The 14,745-nt window shown below is 37.7% G+C and overlaps 1 protein-coding gene across 1 annotated transcript in view; it reads right to left on the bottom strand.

The window, feature by feature from the left end:
• Positions 1 to 6,578: 6,578 nt before the first annotated feature.
• The window catches only part of LONP2 (lon peptidase 2, peroxisomal), a 175,447-nt gene continuing 167,280 nt past the window's right edge, over positions 6,579 to 14,745 (bottom strand). Inside the window, exons 13-15 of the mRNA XM_004704690.3 lie at positions 11,699 to 11,906; positions 11,120 to 11,310; positions 6,579 to 7,002 (exon numbers count right to left, since the gene is read on the bottom strand). Coding sequence (XP_004704747.1) covers positions 6,781 to 7,002; positions 11,120 to 11,310; positions 11,699 to 11,906 — 621 coding nt within the window. The 3' untranslated portion in view covers positions 6,579 to 6,780. The remainder of the gene's footprint in view (positions 7,003 to 11,119; positions 11,311 to 11,698; positions 11,907 to 14,745) is intronic.

The raw sequence follows: 14,745 nt of genomic DNA, 5'->3' as shown, positions 1-14,745 counted from the left end.
GCATAGTATATATTTTCTGCAATATTATTTACTGATGGTCTCTCAAAATTTAAGCAAGGATTTGTCTTACTCATGGCTGTATCTACAGCATGTAAAACAGTGCCAGGAACCTAATAAGTATTCAAATATTTGTTTTTTAAGGTTTATGACAGAATTAAAACTTGGATTTGACCAATTATTCCTGTATCACCACTTGATAAATTACTGTATTACATTGTATAGATTTTGAAATGATAATACACATGGGATTTTACCACTATTGAGAGATTTGCCTTCCCAGTCTTTTATGTATATACATTTTTTAGAAAATGAGATTTTATAATTTACCTACACCCACTTTCACCCTAACATGTAACATGATCATTTTGAGCTGTTCACTCTCTTAATTCTGTAAGGAAAATACCATTCTTGGTAATATCTGGGTAGATTTCATGATAAATTTAGCCTCTTTGTATTGTAGCAAAGCTGTTTGTTTCTTTTGGATATTTATGAATAACCTGTGAACATTCCTGTTTTCTGATTTTTTTTTTTTTTTTTTTTCCTGTTTTCTGATTTTATTCTCAGGATTATTCCCTTTTCTGGAAAAGCTGCTAGATCAAAAGCTAATCTTTCTGGGAGAGGTACTAAATGTGAAAGATCGCCCAATTTCTAATTTTAGCAAAAAGATAAATTTTGAATGATGACCTAATGAAGTTGGCTAACAGTTTAAATATTTAATTTTGTGGGTTTTTATCCCCCTAAGTGTCACTCATATTTTCGGCCTGTAAGAATGTTATCTATAGTCAACATTTCTTGGTCCTTAAGGTTTTATTTGTAAAGTTGTAATTCTTTGTTTCTCATGTTATCTTTGTTTTAATATGCCCTATTTTATTCATGCCTTGTTTTTTTTTTTTTCAAGAGTGCATGGGGTAGGAAAAAGTGATGCTCATTTTTATATTCTGTCCTGCTAAACTGAATCATGGTCCAGGTTAATGACAGTTTGTAGAACATTTTTTTCTTTGGTTTCTGTTATATGTGTGACTAAAATTTTATGGTAAAATACAGCATTTGCCATTTAAATCAAGTGTACACTTTAATGTACAATCAGCAACCTTACCCATTTTGGCATTTAATCACTGGAAACAACTAAAGTTCCCTTTAAGCAAAAATATCTTCCAGTTCCCTTCCCCCATACTTCCTGTATGCTTTTGTCTATTCTAGTTATTTCATGTAGTGGCATTATACAATATTTCTCCTTTTGTGTTTGATTGACTCAAGTTTTCAAGGTTTATCCATGTGATAGGTAGCAATTTTCTGGTATTCATTTTTCTTTTTATGGCTGTGCATATAGACATTTTATCTATTATCTGTTGATGGACATGGGTGATTTTTCAGGTCCTTATTCTATAAACTTAGTGTGAGTAGTTGTAGATAGTTTGGCCTACTAAAAATAATAATGGCATTATCTTTCCTCACCACACCCCACAACCAAAACTCAGAAGCTTTTTATTATTCCCTAGTGAAAAAGTTGGTAACTAATTGAGACTTAAAAGACTGGATCGAACAAAATACTTGGAGGCTGCCTAGTCTGTGACTGCCATAGAACAAACAAAAGGTAAATCAGGACACAATAGGTTGTTAGAGAATATGACTCACTAATTAGTACTGTATCAGGTCATACAGGTATATAAAAAAGTCCAGAAAAAGTTGTAGTAGAAACCTGGAGGACCTACTGCTTGAACCTTTACCATTGTCCCTACCTACCCAGTATATATGTTCCAAAGGGTTATCTGGTATATTTATTTAAAAACTATCTTCAAGACACATCTTAACGCATAGGAGGACATTTTGGAAGCTACATATCTGATAAAGGTTTAATACCCAGAAGCTATGAGGAATCACTACAAAGGACAACCCAATCAAAAAAGGCAAAAGAATTAAATAGACATTTCACCAATGAAATCATAAATGGCACATGGGATTCCAGGAGCTGGGATCTATTCAACTGCAAAAAACCCACCAATTAAAACCAGTTACTGTGAACGTGGTATTTCCATGTGTGTCAGCAGAGTAGAACCTGCACCCCATAGGGTTTTCAGTGACTGAGTTTTTCTAGAACTAGATTGTACTAGGCCTTTTTTCTGAGGGAAATCTGGGTCTAAGCTCCAGCTTTTCAGTTACCAAATGTTTGTACCAACCAGGTTTCTTCTCGTTAAACCAAACCCAACCAATTGCTATTGAGTTGATTCTGACACAGTGACCAATTTTATGGTTGGGGGTGGGGTGGGAGCCAGGAAGTACAGTGAGGAGGGTTTACTTCACTAGGATGGATGACTGATATAAAAAGAAACTTGCAAAATAATGTATTAAAGGATGAGGGGAAACTGGAACCTTCATCCTCAGCTGTTGGGAATGCACTCTACACTGTTGTGAATTTGGTGCTTTCTCAAAAAGTGGACACAGAACGTCCATTGTTAAGTACCAAGCAGCTGGTTCCAACTGGGCCACTATAGGATGAAACTCAGCCAGGGCCATCCTGTTATTTATGAGCCCATTGTTGCCACTGCCAATACTTGTCTTTGAAGATCTTACTTTTTGTTTTTTGCATTACTGACCCTTTAACTTAAGCCAAAACTACTTTTCCTTTTTTCTCCCACCCCTGGCGTCAAAAAATAAACCGTCAAGTCAAATCTGATGCACTGCATTCTGTAGAACTCCAGTGTTTTCGAGGTTATAAATGTTTAAAGAAAGCACCTTAATCTCTCCCTCAGAGTGGCTAGTGTGTTCAAACAGTAACCTTTGAGTTAGCAGCCTGATGGTTGGCCTACTCTGCCACCGTTGGTAACAGATTTTGATCTTTGTATATTTACCTAATTCAAGAAAGTGGAATCAATATTTGCCCTTTCGTGACTGCATTGTTTTTAAACTACATTGTAGCATATATCAGGAGTTTATTTTTATGGCTGAGTAAATACTCCATTGAATGCCACAGGGAGCCCTGTTTCATTGTTTTGTAGCAGCCTTCTGGTGGTATATGTCGTGAATCTGCTGCACGCACCAACAAAGACCCCTCTGCGTTTCAAGCAGCCACTCCCACAGCAGTTGTTTTCATGATGAGGACACGTGCAACGGAACATCTACTTCTGTGCTTTTTGCCTTACAATTTCTGGTACCTTTAGTATTTAAATTTCAGACAATCAGGAAACTTTACTAAAGCCACAGACTTATAAATATGTTATATATTTTAGGATCCATCGTTTGAATATGTGTCTCAGGATCTCAACCTCTGATGCATGGTTCCAGGTAAGGTTCAATGAGAAACCAAATCAACACTCATTGTTGAGAGAACCAAGTAGAGTAAAAAGCCAAAAATTTGTATACTTCAGACAGGGCAAACATTTATTGATAACCAAGGAAGGCACTTAACAGCTTAAAAAGTTTTATTTAAAAGAAAATGTTATTGGGGGTTCCTTATTTAGTTTTAATGCTTAAAAGTTTTAGAAATCTGCGCTTTAGAATATTGGTTAAATAAATACAATCCCATGGCTTTACTCCTGGACCAACCTGCTTGCTTAGCTTTTCTCAAGTTTATCAGTATTGTCAATAGAAAATCGGCTGTGTGTGTGTGTGTGTGAGAGAGAGAGGGGGGGGGGGGGGGGGGGGGGTAGATAACATGGAGTTTGGTTAACAGTTTTAGACTCCGTGGGGGAAATAAAGGCATGCTGTTTGCATTTCACACAGCATCCGTTTCCTTAGAAGCATGCTTAAATCAAGAGGCACTGGAAATGCCCTAATGCTGCTTACAGATAAATGCAAAGATATGTGAGTGTGTTCAGGACTCTCAAGCTGAAAAAAATAGGTGACCCAAAGGTTTAAAGAAAAAATTTTTCTTTGTTGCCACTCTACTGAGTGGAAATACACACACAAACCATTTGCGTCAATTAACATTTTTAATGTGTGAGCTCCCTCTAGTTGCTGGAAGTGAAATGACAATGTTAGCTTGTATCTTTTCCTCCCCTGTAAACTGACTGGATAGAGAAGAATATTATGCTAGAGGTGATAAGATGTTTTCAAATGCCCCGATGCCCCTTTTATGCCAACTGAGTTGTCATCCCAGAACACATACAGATAAAGATTTTTTTTTTTTACAGATAAAGATTGTATCAGGTTGAGTATACAGTATGTTGGGCAACTTGCAGACCCCATTCTCATTGCTATATTGTATAATAAGCCCCCCCCCCCAAAAAAAAACAACAAAAAACCAACAAATAAACCCAAACTCGCTGTCTTTGCGTTGATGTCAACGAATAATGACTGTATAGGACAGGGCAAAACTGCCTCTCTGAATTAGTGAGTCTCTTCACGGGAGTAGAAATCCGTTTGTCTCCTGATGTTTTTGAACTGCTGACCTTGCAGTTAGCAGCCTAATGTGTATAACCACTGCCATCAGATATATTGCATAATAGAGGGCTTTAAATGTCATTACTGGCTGGAATGATAACAGCCAGAGTCAATGCTGACTCAGTAATGCTACAGGGCAGGGTAGAACTGCCCCCTATGAGTTTTCAATACTTTATCGGAGTAGAAAGCCTTGTCTTTGTCCTGAGGAGCCGCTGGTGATTTTATACGTCCAACTTTGCAGATCACAGCCCAATGCATAACCACTACGCCCCCAGGGTTCTTGGAAAACGTAACTATTTACACTAAATAAGTTATTTTATATACATTTTACCTAAATCCACAGACCACCAAGTTAGATACTATTGCATACATTTTACAGATGAGAAAAACTAGGACCCAGGAAGTTCATATAGCTCATGAGCATAAGAGTGTGATTTCATAGGTAACTATAGTTGACTGAATCTTTAAAGGCATGGATATCTACCAGATCTGAGACGTTACAAAGGCAAACAAGAATTAGAAGGGGAGGTAGCAGGAGTCAGGATTCCCAGGATAGATGGCTGCCTCCCTCTGGGGACTTTTCTAGGGATAAAGATGGGGTTTTATACTATCAAGAATTCCTGTCTCGGAAACTCACGGGGAATTCTACCCTGTACTACAGGGTCACTAGGAGTTGGAATCGACTCAATGGGAGTGAGGGGCATGAGGCCAGTACCCTCCTGTGAGGTGTAAGACTTGCTATTTAGTCTAATATAAAGCATCTGGTTTTAAGTGCCATTACTGTAGAGTTGTTGGGTTGTGTAGGACTTATCATAGGGTTTGCTTAATTCACATACTTCATTTTCCACACGATTAGTAGCTGACTATAAGTATAAAAAAAAAAGAAACCTCTATTAAACAAAAATACCCAAATGTGAAGCTACCTTAAGAAATATATAGACCTAGATAAAGGTTCCTCTATTTTCATTTCTCTAACCTTTATTTTCAGTAGTTTTCAATTTTCTTAAAATTTCATCCTAATATGCTCCTGTGATTGTCCTGTGTCCTCTGAGAAAATCCACTAAGATTATCCTTTTGGAACACTAAAAACAACCGGAGCTGCCCTCTCTATACTGAATGCTTTTAGACTTTTTTTCCAACCTCCTTTAAAGTACTTGATCCATTTAAAACCTTTTTTTTTTTTTTAAATGGGGTAGCATTCCTCTAAACTGGTATGAAATTCAATAATTTGTGAAGATGTCTACTTGGGTATTTTTTTTTAATTAAAAAAATTATTAACCCTGACCTCAAAATAATTTCCACTCCATGGCACAAAAAGTATACTTTTTCCCCTCCTTTTTCACAAAGTACCATAACAAAGGTGAAGAGGACTGTTACTGAGTGAACTTGTCTACAGCCACTCACTGAATCACAGAGACCTGTAGGAATAATTTTGTTTGGATTTTACCCATGCATGTATGAACTAGAGCCCCAGGATCAATACTCTGATTGCATATTTTTAGTCTTTGCACAGTTCCCGCTTTAAGTAATTATTTTCAAGGTCCAATAAAGTCCACAGGCTGCTTCTGTTTAATTAATGCATGTTTTATACAAATGGTCCTTGGATTTTACCATGCATTGGAATTAAACCTGGAGGACTTACATCAACAAATTCTGGATCACATCCTGAGAATTTGATTTGGGAGGTCTGTTCTGGGCCTGGGAATTCACATGCTTAACAAGTATTCCAGGAGTTCTGGTGGTGCAGTGGTTCAGTGCTTAGTTGCTGACAGGTTAGCAGTTTTAACCCACCAGCAGCTCTGAGGAAGAAAAGATCTGGCAATTTGCTCCAATATTTCAGTAGTTTTACTCTCCTGCAGGGTCGCTAGGTTGGAATCAACTTGGTGGCAGACAAGTTCTCAAGTCCCTGGACGGTTAAAGCAGTTAACACTCTCAGATACTTGATGAAAGACTGGCAATTTGAGTCCAGCCAGAGGAGCCTTGATTGGAAAGTCCTAGTGATGTATTTCCAAAAAATGAGCCACTGAAAATCCTGTAAACCACAGCTCTGTTCTGATATACCTGGGGTCAAGAGGCAGAATCAACCTAATGGCATTTGGATAACAAGTTCTCATGTGACATAGAGGCTTCTGTTCTGGGATAACATTGAGAACCAATGCTCTAGGCCTTTTTAGGGACAACAATGATCTCACTATAAAGACAAGAAAGAATCCAATTTTTATTGATTTATTAAATTAGCATCTAGTACTTTAATCAACACTAGTCACATGCTGAGTAAGGACCATTACTGTTGTGGTTATGTTCATAAATTCTGCTTACCCCTACTGATGTGAATAAAATAAACTTTTGTCAATACCATGACACTTCAGAAGTTAAAATTCAGAGAAGCTGAGAATGGGTCTACAATTTGCTATTTAGGAGACCAGGTCTGGTCTTGACAGTAAAGCCACCATCAAAAGCTGCATTAAGAACTTCATCCAGGCAGCTTGCTGTGACAAAATTTAAATCCTGTCGCACATTGCTTGGGATTTCTTCCAGATCTTTCTCATTCCTCTGAGGAATAATGATTTGCTTCAGTCCTGCTCTGTGTGCTGCCAGCACTTTGTCCTTAATTCCACCTACCTGTAAGGAAAAAGAACATTAGGTTTCTGACCCTTCTCCTCTGGCTTAGAAGAAACTTGACCCATCTTTCACGGCATTTAACCATCACCATTTAAAAAGCCCAGACCAGCTTCCATTTTGGTACAGCATGACACGGGAACGTCACTAAAAAGATGAATAAATAGTAACAAAATTTGTGTTTCAATTAGAGTTATATATTGAAACTAACTTGATCCCAATATCATTAGTTTTAGTATCTATACATAGTCCCTAATTTTAAATGGAAAAAATTATGCTCAAGTTTTGAATAGGGATCAGTACCTTCATACCAACTATTTTTATTTGGGCTACATCATCAAAGCTAACATCTCCTGTGATATATTGTCTATAAGTTGATTCTGAAAGTCAAGAAAAAACATGATGAGCACTGTCCCTGCAGAGCTTATTTGCATGCTAAGACTATTTCCTCCTCTAGTTTAAAGCTATGGCCACTATGCAACTTAATGAAGAGGACTAGCATCAAGTTCAAATGCATCTTTTAAAAAAAACCATCACCAACTCTTTAATTATACATTTTAAATTTACTCATACTTTTGACAGGGCTTTCCCTATATTTGTTTTCTTAAAGCATGCAGGAAACATCCTCAAACTGTAGCTCTGTGGTAGTTTAAAAATACATCCACAAATTCTACTTCCAAAAGGTAGTGTCTAACTCCCCCTTCTGTTGCATCTGGGCTAGTTTTAGTGACATAAGAAAGAGAGTAGTACAAGTAATGCCTTATGATTTCAAAGACTAGTGTCATAAAAACAGCGCTGAGACTAAACTACTTTCTTGGATTACTTTCTTTGAAGGAAGTCAGTGGCCCTGTTTGAGGCCTTAAGCATACAACGACTAGGATCAACCTGTCAATCATGAGAGGGAACCACCTGGGAAGCAAATCCTACATCCCAGTTTTAGATGGCTGGTATCTTGAATGTAAGATTAGAGACCCTGAACCAGCAGCACCCTATGAACTCTCCTGAATGTTTGACAGCACCCTAATAAAGCACACTGTAAAAATAAATACTGTTGCTTTGAGGTAATGTGCTAATGAACACAGCTTTCAGTCACATCACCTAGCACACGTATTCCCCGGGGACAGCATTCTGAGAGCCCTGCTAGCATGCATCCCAATCTAGGTAGCAGCTCTAGAGCCTCTCCCACAGCTGCCATCCTAGCCTGTCATCCTCTGCTTCCAAGGTTTTGCTTTTTTCCATGTAAGTTTTTTCAAAGCACATGGAAAGAGCGTATAGGATAAACTGAGTCCATGCAGGTATGAAAATGCCTATTTTGTTTTCCCATGTGATAGAAAAGCTATATACCTAAGAATAAATAAAAAATGATTTGTTTTAGTATTTTCAAGAAGAAAGCTTTATTGGTGATCTGAAAATTCATGAGGATGAACTTATTTTCCTTCCTATTGGTGTAGACCTTTTCAATTGGAAGATACCTAAAATTCTAGGAAATGTTTCATTATTTCTTTTATAATTTGTTCTCGTTTTATTTGCTAAAACTATTAATGAGATTAGGATTTGTCAGATTGTTCATTTCTGTTATTTACTCTTAAAGGTCCTTTGACTATTTCTGAAAACCATGTCTTAAATCTAAGAGCTTTGTCTTAGCTTCTGTTCTTTAATTATATTTTCTCCAGCATTAGCAGGTCTTTCTCTAAAGTACTGCCTTTTTTCCCCCCTTCTTTTTGTCTTTGGCACTATTTTTAATGTGAAGATTTACTCAAAGCTGATGTGGTTTTCCTCTGCTGGGGATGAGGAAGCCTTTTCAGAGTTGTTATTTGCTCTGAGACAGAGGACTAGATTGAAGACTCATTTATTCTATAGAGACTTTCAGTGAATCCCCTTAATTTCCCCCCCTGATCATATAAATATGCACACTGAAACAATTACCATTTCAAGTTTCTCCAAAACACAGTTCAATGACAGCAGCAACACTTCATATACAAGTTTGATCATTATCTTTTCCTAATTATTCCACCACTGTTAATGTAAGTTCAGCGGGAATCCCCTGCTTTTTAACTTTCATCTCCAATTCTTGTTCTGATTAGCACCTTCGAAGTCTGAGTCAGCACTTTCCACAGATTTCTGCAGATAACTATCTCTAGGTCTAATTTTGCTTCATCAGATGAATATTTCTGCCCTCAGGGAATCTGTTGAACTGTCAGCTGATGGTCTCATTTATTTTTCACATTACTAACATTTTCTTTTATTCTTTGCTCAGTCAGCCATCTTGACAACTGATGTGACAGCTTATGGTCAGTCAAGTACCTGCTAATTTCCTTTTAGCAGCTTAACAAGTATCAACTATTGTCATTTAGAATTTAAGAGGCCCCTGGGGTATAGGGAAGAAAAGAAAGCAGCCATGCCTTTTGGATAGAGATCTACAAATATAGCATAATTAATAGGGTTTAAAATATGACCCTGCCTTTATAGGCACAGAACAGAGCATTTTGAATTATTTTAATTGGCAACTTTGTGATCTACTCTCACTTCCATTACTTCATAAAATAGTTTCTCAGGAAAAAGAACATTTTTTATTTTGCCATGAACCTGCTAAAATAGTGACTTAAAGCTGTAAATACACCCTCAAGTATACATTTTATCACAGGTTTTTTGTGGATATGAAGCCCCACATGAATAGAACTTCTTAGAAATTTAGCACTTGTTAGATGCCATTGAGTCAGTTCCTACCTATGGTGACCCTACACAGAGCAGAACAGAAGAAACACACACTGCCCCATCCTGCATCCTCCTCACAATTGTTCCTATGCCGGAGCCCACTGCTGCAGCCACTGTGTCAACCATCTCATCAGGGCCTTCCTCATTTACACTGCCCCTCGACCAACATGGTGTCCTTCTCCAGGGACTGGTTCCCTCCTCACAACATGTCCAAAGTCTGTAAGACAAATTCTCACTATCCTTGCCTTTAAGGTAGCAGTTCTCAACCTGTGGGTCATGACCCCTTTGGGGGTCGAACGACCCTTTCAAAAGAGTGGCCCAATTTATAACAGTAGCAAAACTACAGTTATGAAGTAGCAACAAAAATAATTTTGTGGTTGGGGGTCACCACAACATGAGCAACTGTATTAAAGGGTTGTGGCATTGGGAAGGTTGAGAACCACTGTACTCTGGCCATACTTCTTCCAAGAGAGAATGGTTTGTCCTTTGGGCAATCTTTAAATAATTTTTTTACCTGTTATCATGAATTTGGTGAAGATTAAAGTAAATCAGTAATCCTTTCAACATACTTCTATCAAACATTTTTCTATCCTTTCAACAATTCATTCACACGTACTTTGTTTCATGTCATGGATTACAACTCTGACAGTGACATCTCACTTCTACCCTATATTTCCTTCCGGTTTTCATTCTTCCACATTTCTTTTCCATTCCTCTTTTTGAACTTTGCCCCTGGGCAAATGTTGCCCCTTTCGTTGGTTAAGTTCTGCCTTAGTATTATTCTTTCCTTCATCAGTCTATTCTTCGGCTGGAAATTGAGCCAGGGGGGTCAGTTCAGTTTCAGGCTTTAAGAATGCCCAAAGGGGTTCAGTTTCTATGTGACTAGTTAGCCTAGTCTCTTTTATGATTTTTGGTTTTGTTCCACATTTTTCTCCCACCCTACCCAGTGCTAGCTGGGCACCATTTAGTTCCTCTGGTTGTAGAGGTCCACAGTTCTTTGACTGTTTAGATAAAGTCAATGTTTATTATACTTTCCAGTCTATACTTCCTTTTTCCCCTCTATAAATCTACAAACTACAGCTTTCTAAGTTTTCTACAGGAAGATCTCAAAGAAATGTCAAAAGGTAGTAATCAGGCTTCATTTTTAAAAACTACTCTATTTTACATATGTAAGATATTGTTTAAGTTTATTAGTTAGCAAGGCCTTTTAATCTTCATCTGAACAACTGATACTTTTGATGATGAGACTAATATTAGTAGAAGGGAAGAATTGTCAATTATTAAAATTTGGTTAAAAATTTTAAATGTGAATTAGTATAAGTAGAAAAAAATCAACGTGTTTAAAACCACGCTAGAGGAATGTGTAAACTAAAAAACACATGTCAATAGATTTCTTTATACTTACTGGAAGAACTAGACCTCTCAGCGTAATCTCTCCTGTCATGGCTACATCCGAACGTACGAGCCGCCCACTAAAAAGTGAGGCGAGACAGGTAACTATGGTAACTCCAGCAGATGGCCCATCTTTTGTGACAGCTCCAGCTGGGAAGTGCAGATGGATGTCTGTGTTGTCGAGAAGATCAAAACTTCCTGAAGCTTTAAAAAGGAAAAGAGACTTTTAAAATGAAAAAAGTAAGCCTGCTTTTTTTATTTCTAAAAAGAAAATTAAAGAAGTGACTGAATATTTTGGGTTAATAAATTTTGCAAAATATCAATGTATAGTACAATTGAGTGGAGGATGAGAATTATAATGTTATACTTTATTCCAAGTATGATTACAAACAAAACAAGCCCTTTCAAATGTGTTTCTAGTTCAGACAAATGGTAAATAAGAATTTCCACCGGGGTTCAAGAAAGTAAATGTTCGTATTTTCCTGACTGCTCATCTTAATCTCTTTCACAGAACGGTGAACTGTCTTCTGGATAAGGATCTCAGGTTCCTCTTCCCTCATGGCTGGACTCCAACCGTGGGGAGAGGACTTACCATTAGTCAGATGGTATTTCTTTGCATTACTGCGAAGCCAGCTGATAGCAAGATGGGCAGACTCCTTCATCACATCTCCGAGTTGACCAGTCAGAGTTAACTGACCTTCGCCATCCATTCGGCTGGCCTCCACGAACATGATTTCCCCACCTAAGGGAGTCCAGGCCAGACCTATTGCTACTCCTGGTTGACTCAAACGCTCTGATACCTTGAAAGAAAGGAGAAAAGTGACCACAGTTGGGTCAAAGGTGCCAAATTACTTTCAGGCTGACAACCCATTACCCTGAAAGAATTTGCTCTTTCCATGGAGGGCGTAAGCTATACCTCAAAGTACTTAATACCTAATATGATTTTGAGCCAGGCTTATCACTTTCAGGGTGTTTATACCTCTTTGGCATAAAAGCAATTTTATTGTAAAATGTACAAATAACTTTGATTTTAAAGAGATCTAGTTAAAAATGCCTTAATTTTCAAGGAACACACCCAATTAAAATACATTTAAATATTTGTATTAGGCTACATATTCATACATAATATAGAATCTTACTTCTTTTTCAGAAATCAGAAACCCTCCTGCATTTAAATATTACATTAGAGGCCAAGTGTGAAAGTATACATTACAACTCCCTAGTTTCCTTTTCTGCCATTTTGTACTGCTGAGCTACTAGAAAAGCCTACTTGATATTCTAGACTTTTCCTGTGTTGAGAAGAGGTCCACTCTGCTGCCTCAGAGACATTAACTGAATATGCTACTTATATGTTATTATGTATCTAGGTGACGAGCCTTACTGGTTAATAAATCCAGATTATGAAAACAGATGAAAACTGAAAAACAGTAATATGTTAATTTTTATGCACTATTTGAGCCTCCAAATTTATAACCCTAGATAGTCTTTGATGTTGGGGGAACTTAATATATGAAACAAGCACTAAACCTAGTTATGTAAATATTCTGAGAGTCACTTTGTAGTCTGAATCGGTACTCTGTCGAAAAGGTCCGGTGCTGGTGCTGGTGCTGGGCACCACGGAGTCGGTTCTGACAGCAACCTGTGGAACTCCATCCCTTTGCGGGCCTTCCTCGTGTTCACTGACACACTCCTAAGCATGATGTCCTCCACGGACAGGCCCTTCTTGATGACACTTCCAGAGGCTGTTCTCCCTCCAAAACAGATTTGTTTGTTCTTTTGGCAGTCCATGGGATATTCTTCTCTAACATCTTAATTAAAAGGCATCAATTCCTTGGTCTTCCTTAGTCATTGTTCACCTTTTACACATTTTATGAAGTGACTGAAAATACAAAGGCTTCAATTAGATGCACCTTCTTCAAAGCGACACCATTGCTCTTTAACTTTTAAAGAGGTCTTTTACAGCAGATTTGCCTGATACAATATGCCACTTGGTTTCCTGGCTGCTGCTTGTTTCTGTGAGTGCTGACTGTGCATCTAAGTAAAATGAAATTTGACAACTTCAATCTGTTTTTCATGATACTGATTATTGATCCAGATATGAGTAGTTTTGTTTTCTTTATGTTGAGGTGTAATCTACACTGAAAGCTGTGTGTGGTTTTTGATCTGCAGCAGTAAGTGGTTCAAGTCTTCTTGTCATTTTCAGCCAGCAAGGTTATGTCATGTGCATATTAAGGTTGTTCATGAGTTTTCCTCCAATCTTATGTTGCAACACGTTTCTTCAATTATTTGATTGGCACACAGAACCTTGATGAACACATTTCCTGATTTTAAGTCACATGGGATCCCTTCGTTCTGCCTTTTGGACTATGTAAAGGTTCTGCATGAGCACGATTAAGTGTTTTAGGCTTCCTATTTTTCATAATGTTACCAAAGAATTTATGATCCATACTACAGAATAGCTTTGCATAGTCAACCCTCCCTTCCACCAGATAAATACCTTCCTGATATTCTCTGCCTTCAACCAAGATCCATCAGTCTCTCATATGCAAATTCAAGTTGAAGATGATGACAATTAAAGCATGTCCTTATTCCACATCCTCTTCTGAATCTGGTGTGAATGCCTGGAAGCTCTGGTGGTGTACTGCTGCAGCCACATTTAATTATCTTCTCCAGCGATCCTTTGAAAACTTCTGTTGAGCTCTTTTACTTCATCATTTTTTCCCTTTTGCTACTCTATGTTCAAAAGCAAGTTTGAGTCTCCTCTGATAGCCATTTTGGTCTTTTCTTTCTTTCTGGAGTTTTTACAGACCCTTTGATTTCTTCATGTACCTTTGATGTCCTTTATCCCACAAGTTGTCTGATCTTTGATTGTTAATGTTCAGTATATCAAATATACAATTGAAATGGTCTATAAATTCAGATGAAACATTCAAAATTGTATTTTGGCTGCTAAGGGCATGCTTTAATTTTCATCATCTTCAACTGAATTTATATATGAGCCATTGATGGTCTATTCTGCAGCCTACCCCTAGCCTTGTTGTTTGATGATATTGAACTTCTTTGTTATCTCTTTCCACAGATGAATTCCTGCTTATTCCATCTGGCAAGTGGAAAGATAAGATAAAAGTAGTTGCTGTTCAGGTTTCTGAAAAGAGGTGTTAAAAAGAATAAGTCACTAGTCATGAAAACGTCTATCATGAGATCTTTAAGGTCATTTTTATCACCAATGATGTATTTTCCAATTATTGATCCTTGTTTCCAACTTTTATTCTTGTCACCAGTAATTACCATAATATTTTGACTATATATTTGACCACTTTAAGATGGTAGAAATTGGTAAAAAATTTCCGTTTTCTCCCCAGGGACAAAGGAGCAAGAGATCTAAAAGCGATGGCCAGGAGGGCACAGAATGCCTGGTGGGGTTTGATCAAGTGCAGTGTAGCCTAGAGGAAGTACAGAGGGCTGAATGAAGGTTGAGCATGATAGTGGGACCGGAGGAAAGTAAAAGGAAATAAAGGAAAGAACTAGGAGGCAAAAGACATTCATAAGGTAATCAAGCGGCCATCAAGCTCAGAAGCAACAAAGCCCACATGGAAGAAGCACACCAGCCTATGCAACCACGAGGTGTCGAAGGGATCA

Source organism: Echinops telfairi, unplaced genomic scaffold (assembly GCF_000313985.2).
Source record: "Echinops telfairi isolate 266 unplaced genomic scaffold, ASM31398v2 ScPeMD7_2291;HRSCAF=2852, whole genome shotgun sequence".
Classification (NCBI taxonomy): Eukaryota; Metazoa; Chordata; class Mammalia; order Afrosoricida; family Tenrecidae; genus Echinops; species Echinops telfairi.
The sequence above is the reverse complement of the archived record's forward strand: the minus strand, read 5'-3'. Positions and strand labels throughout refer to the sequence as shown.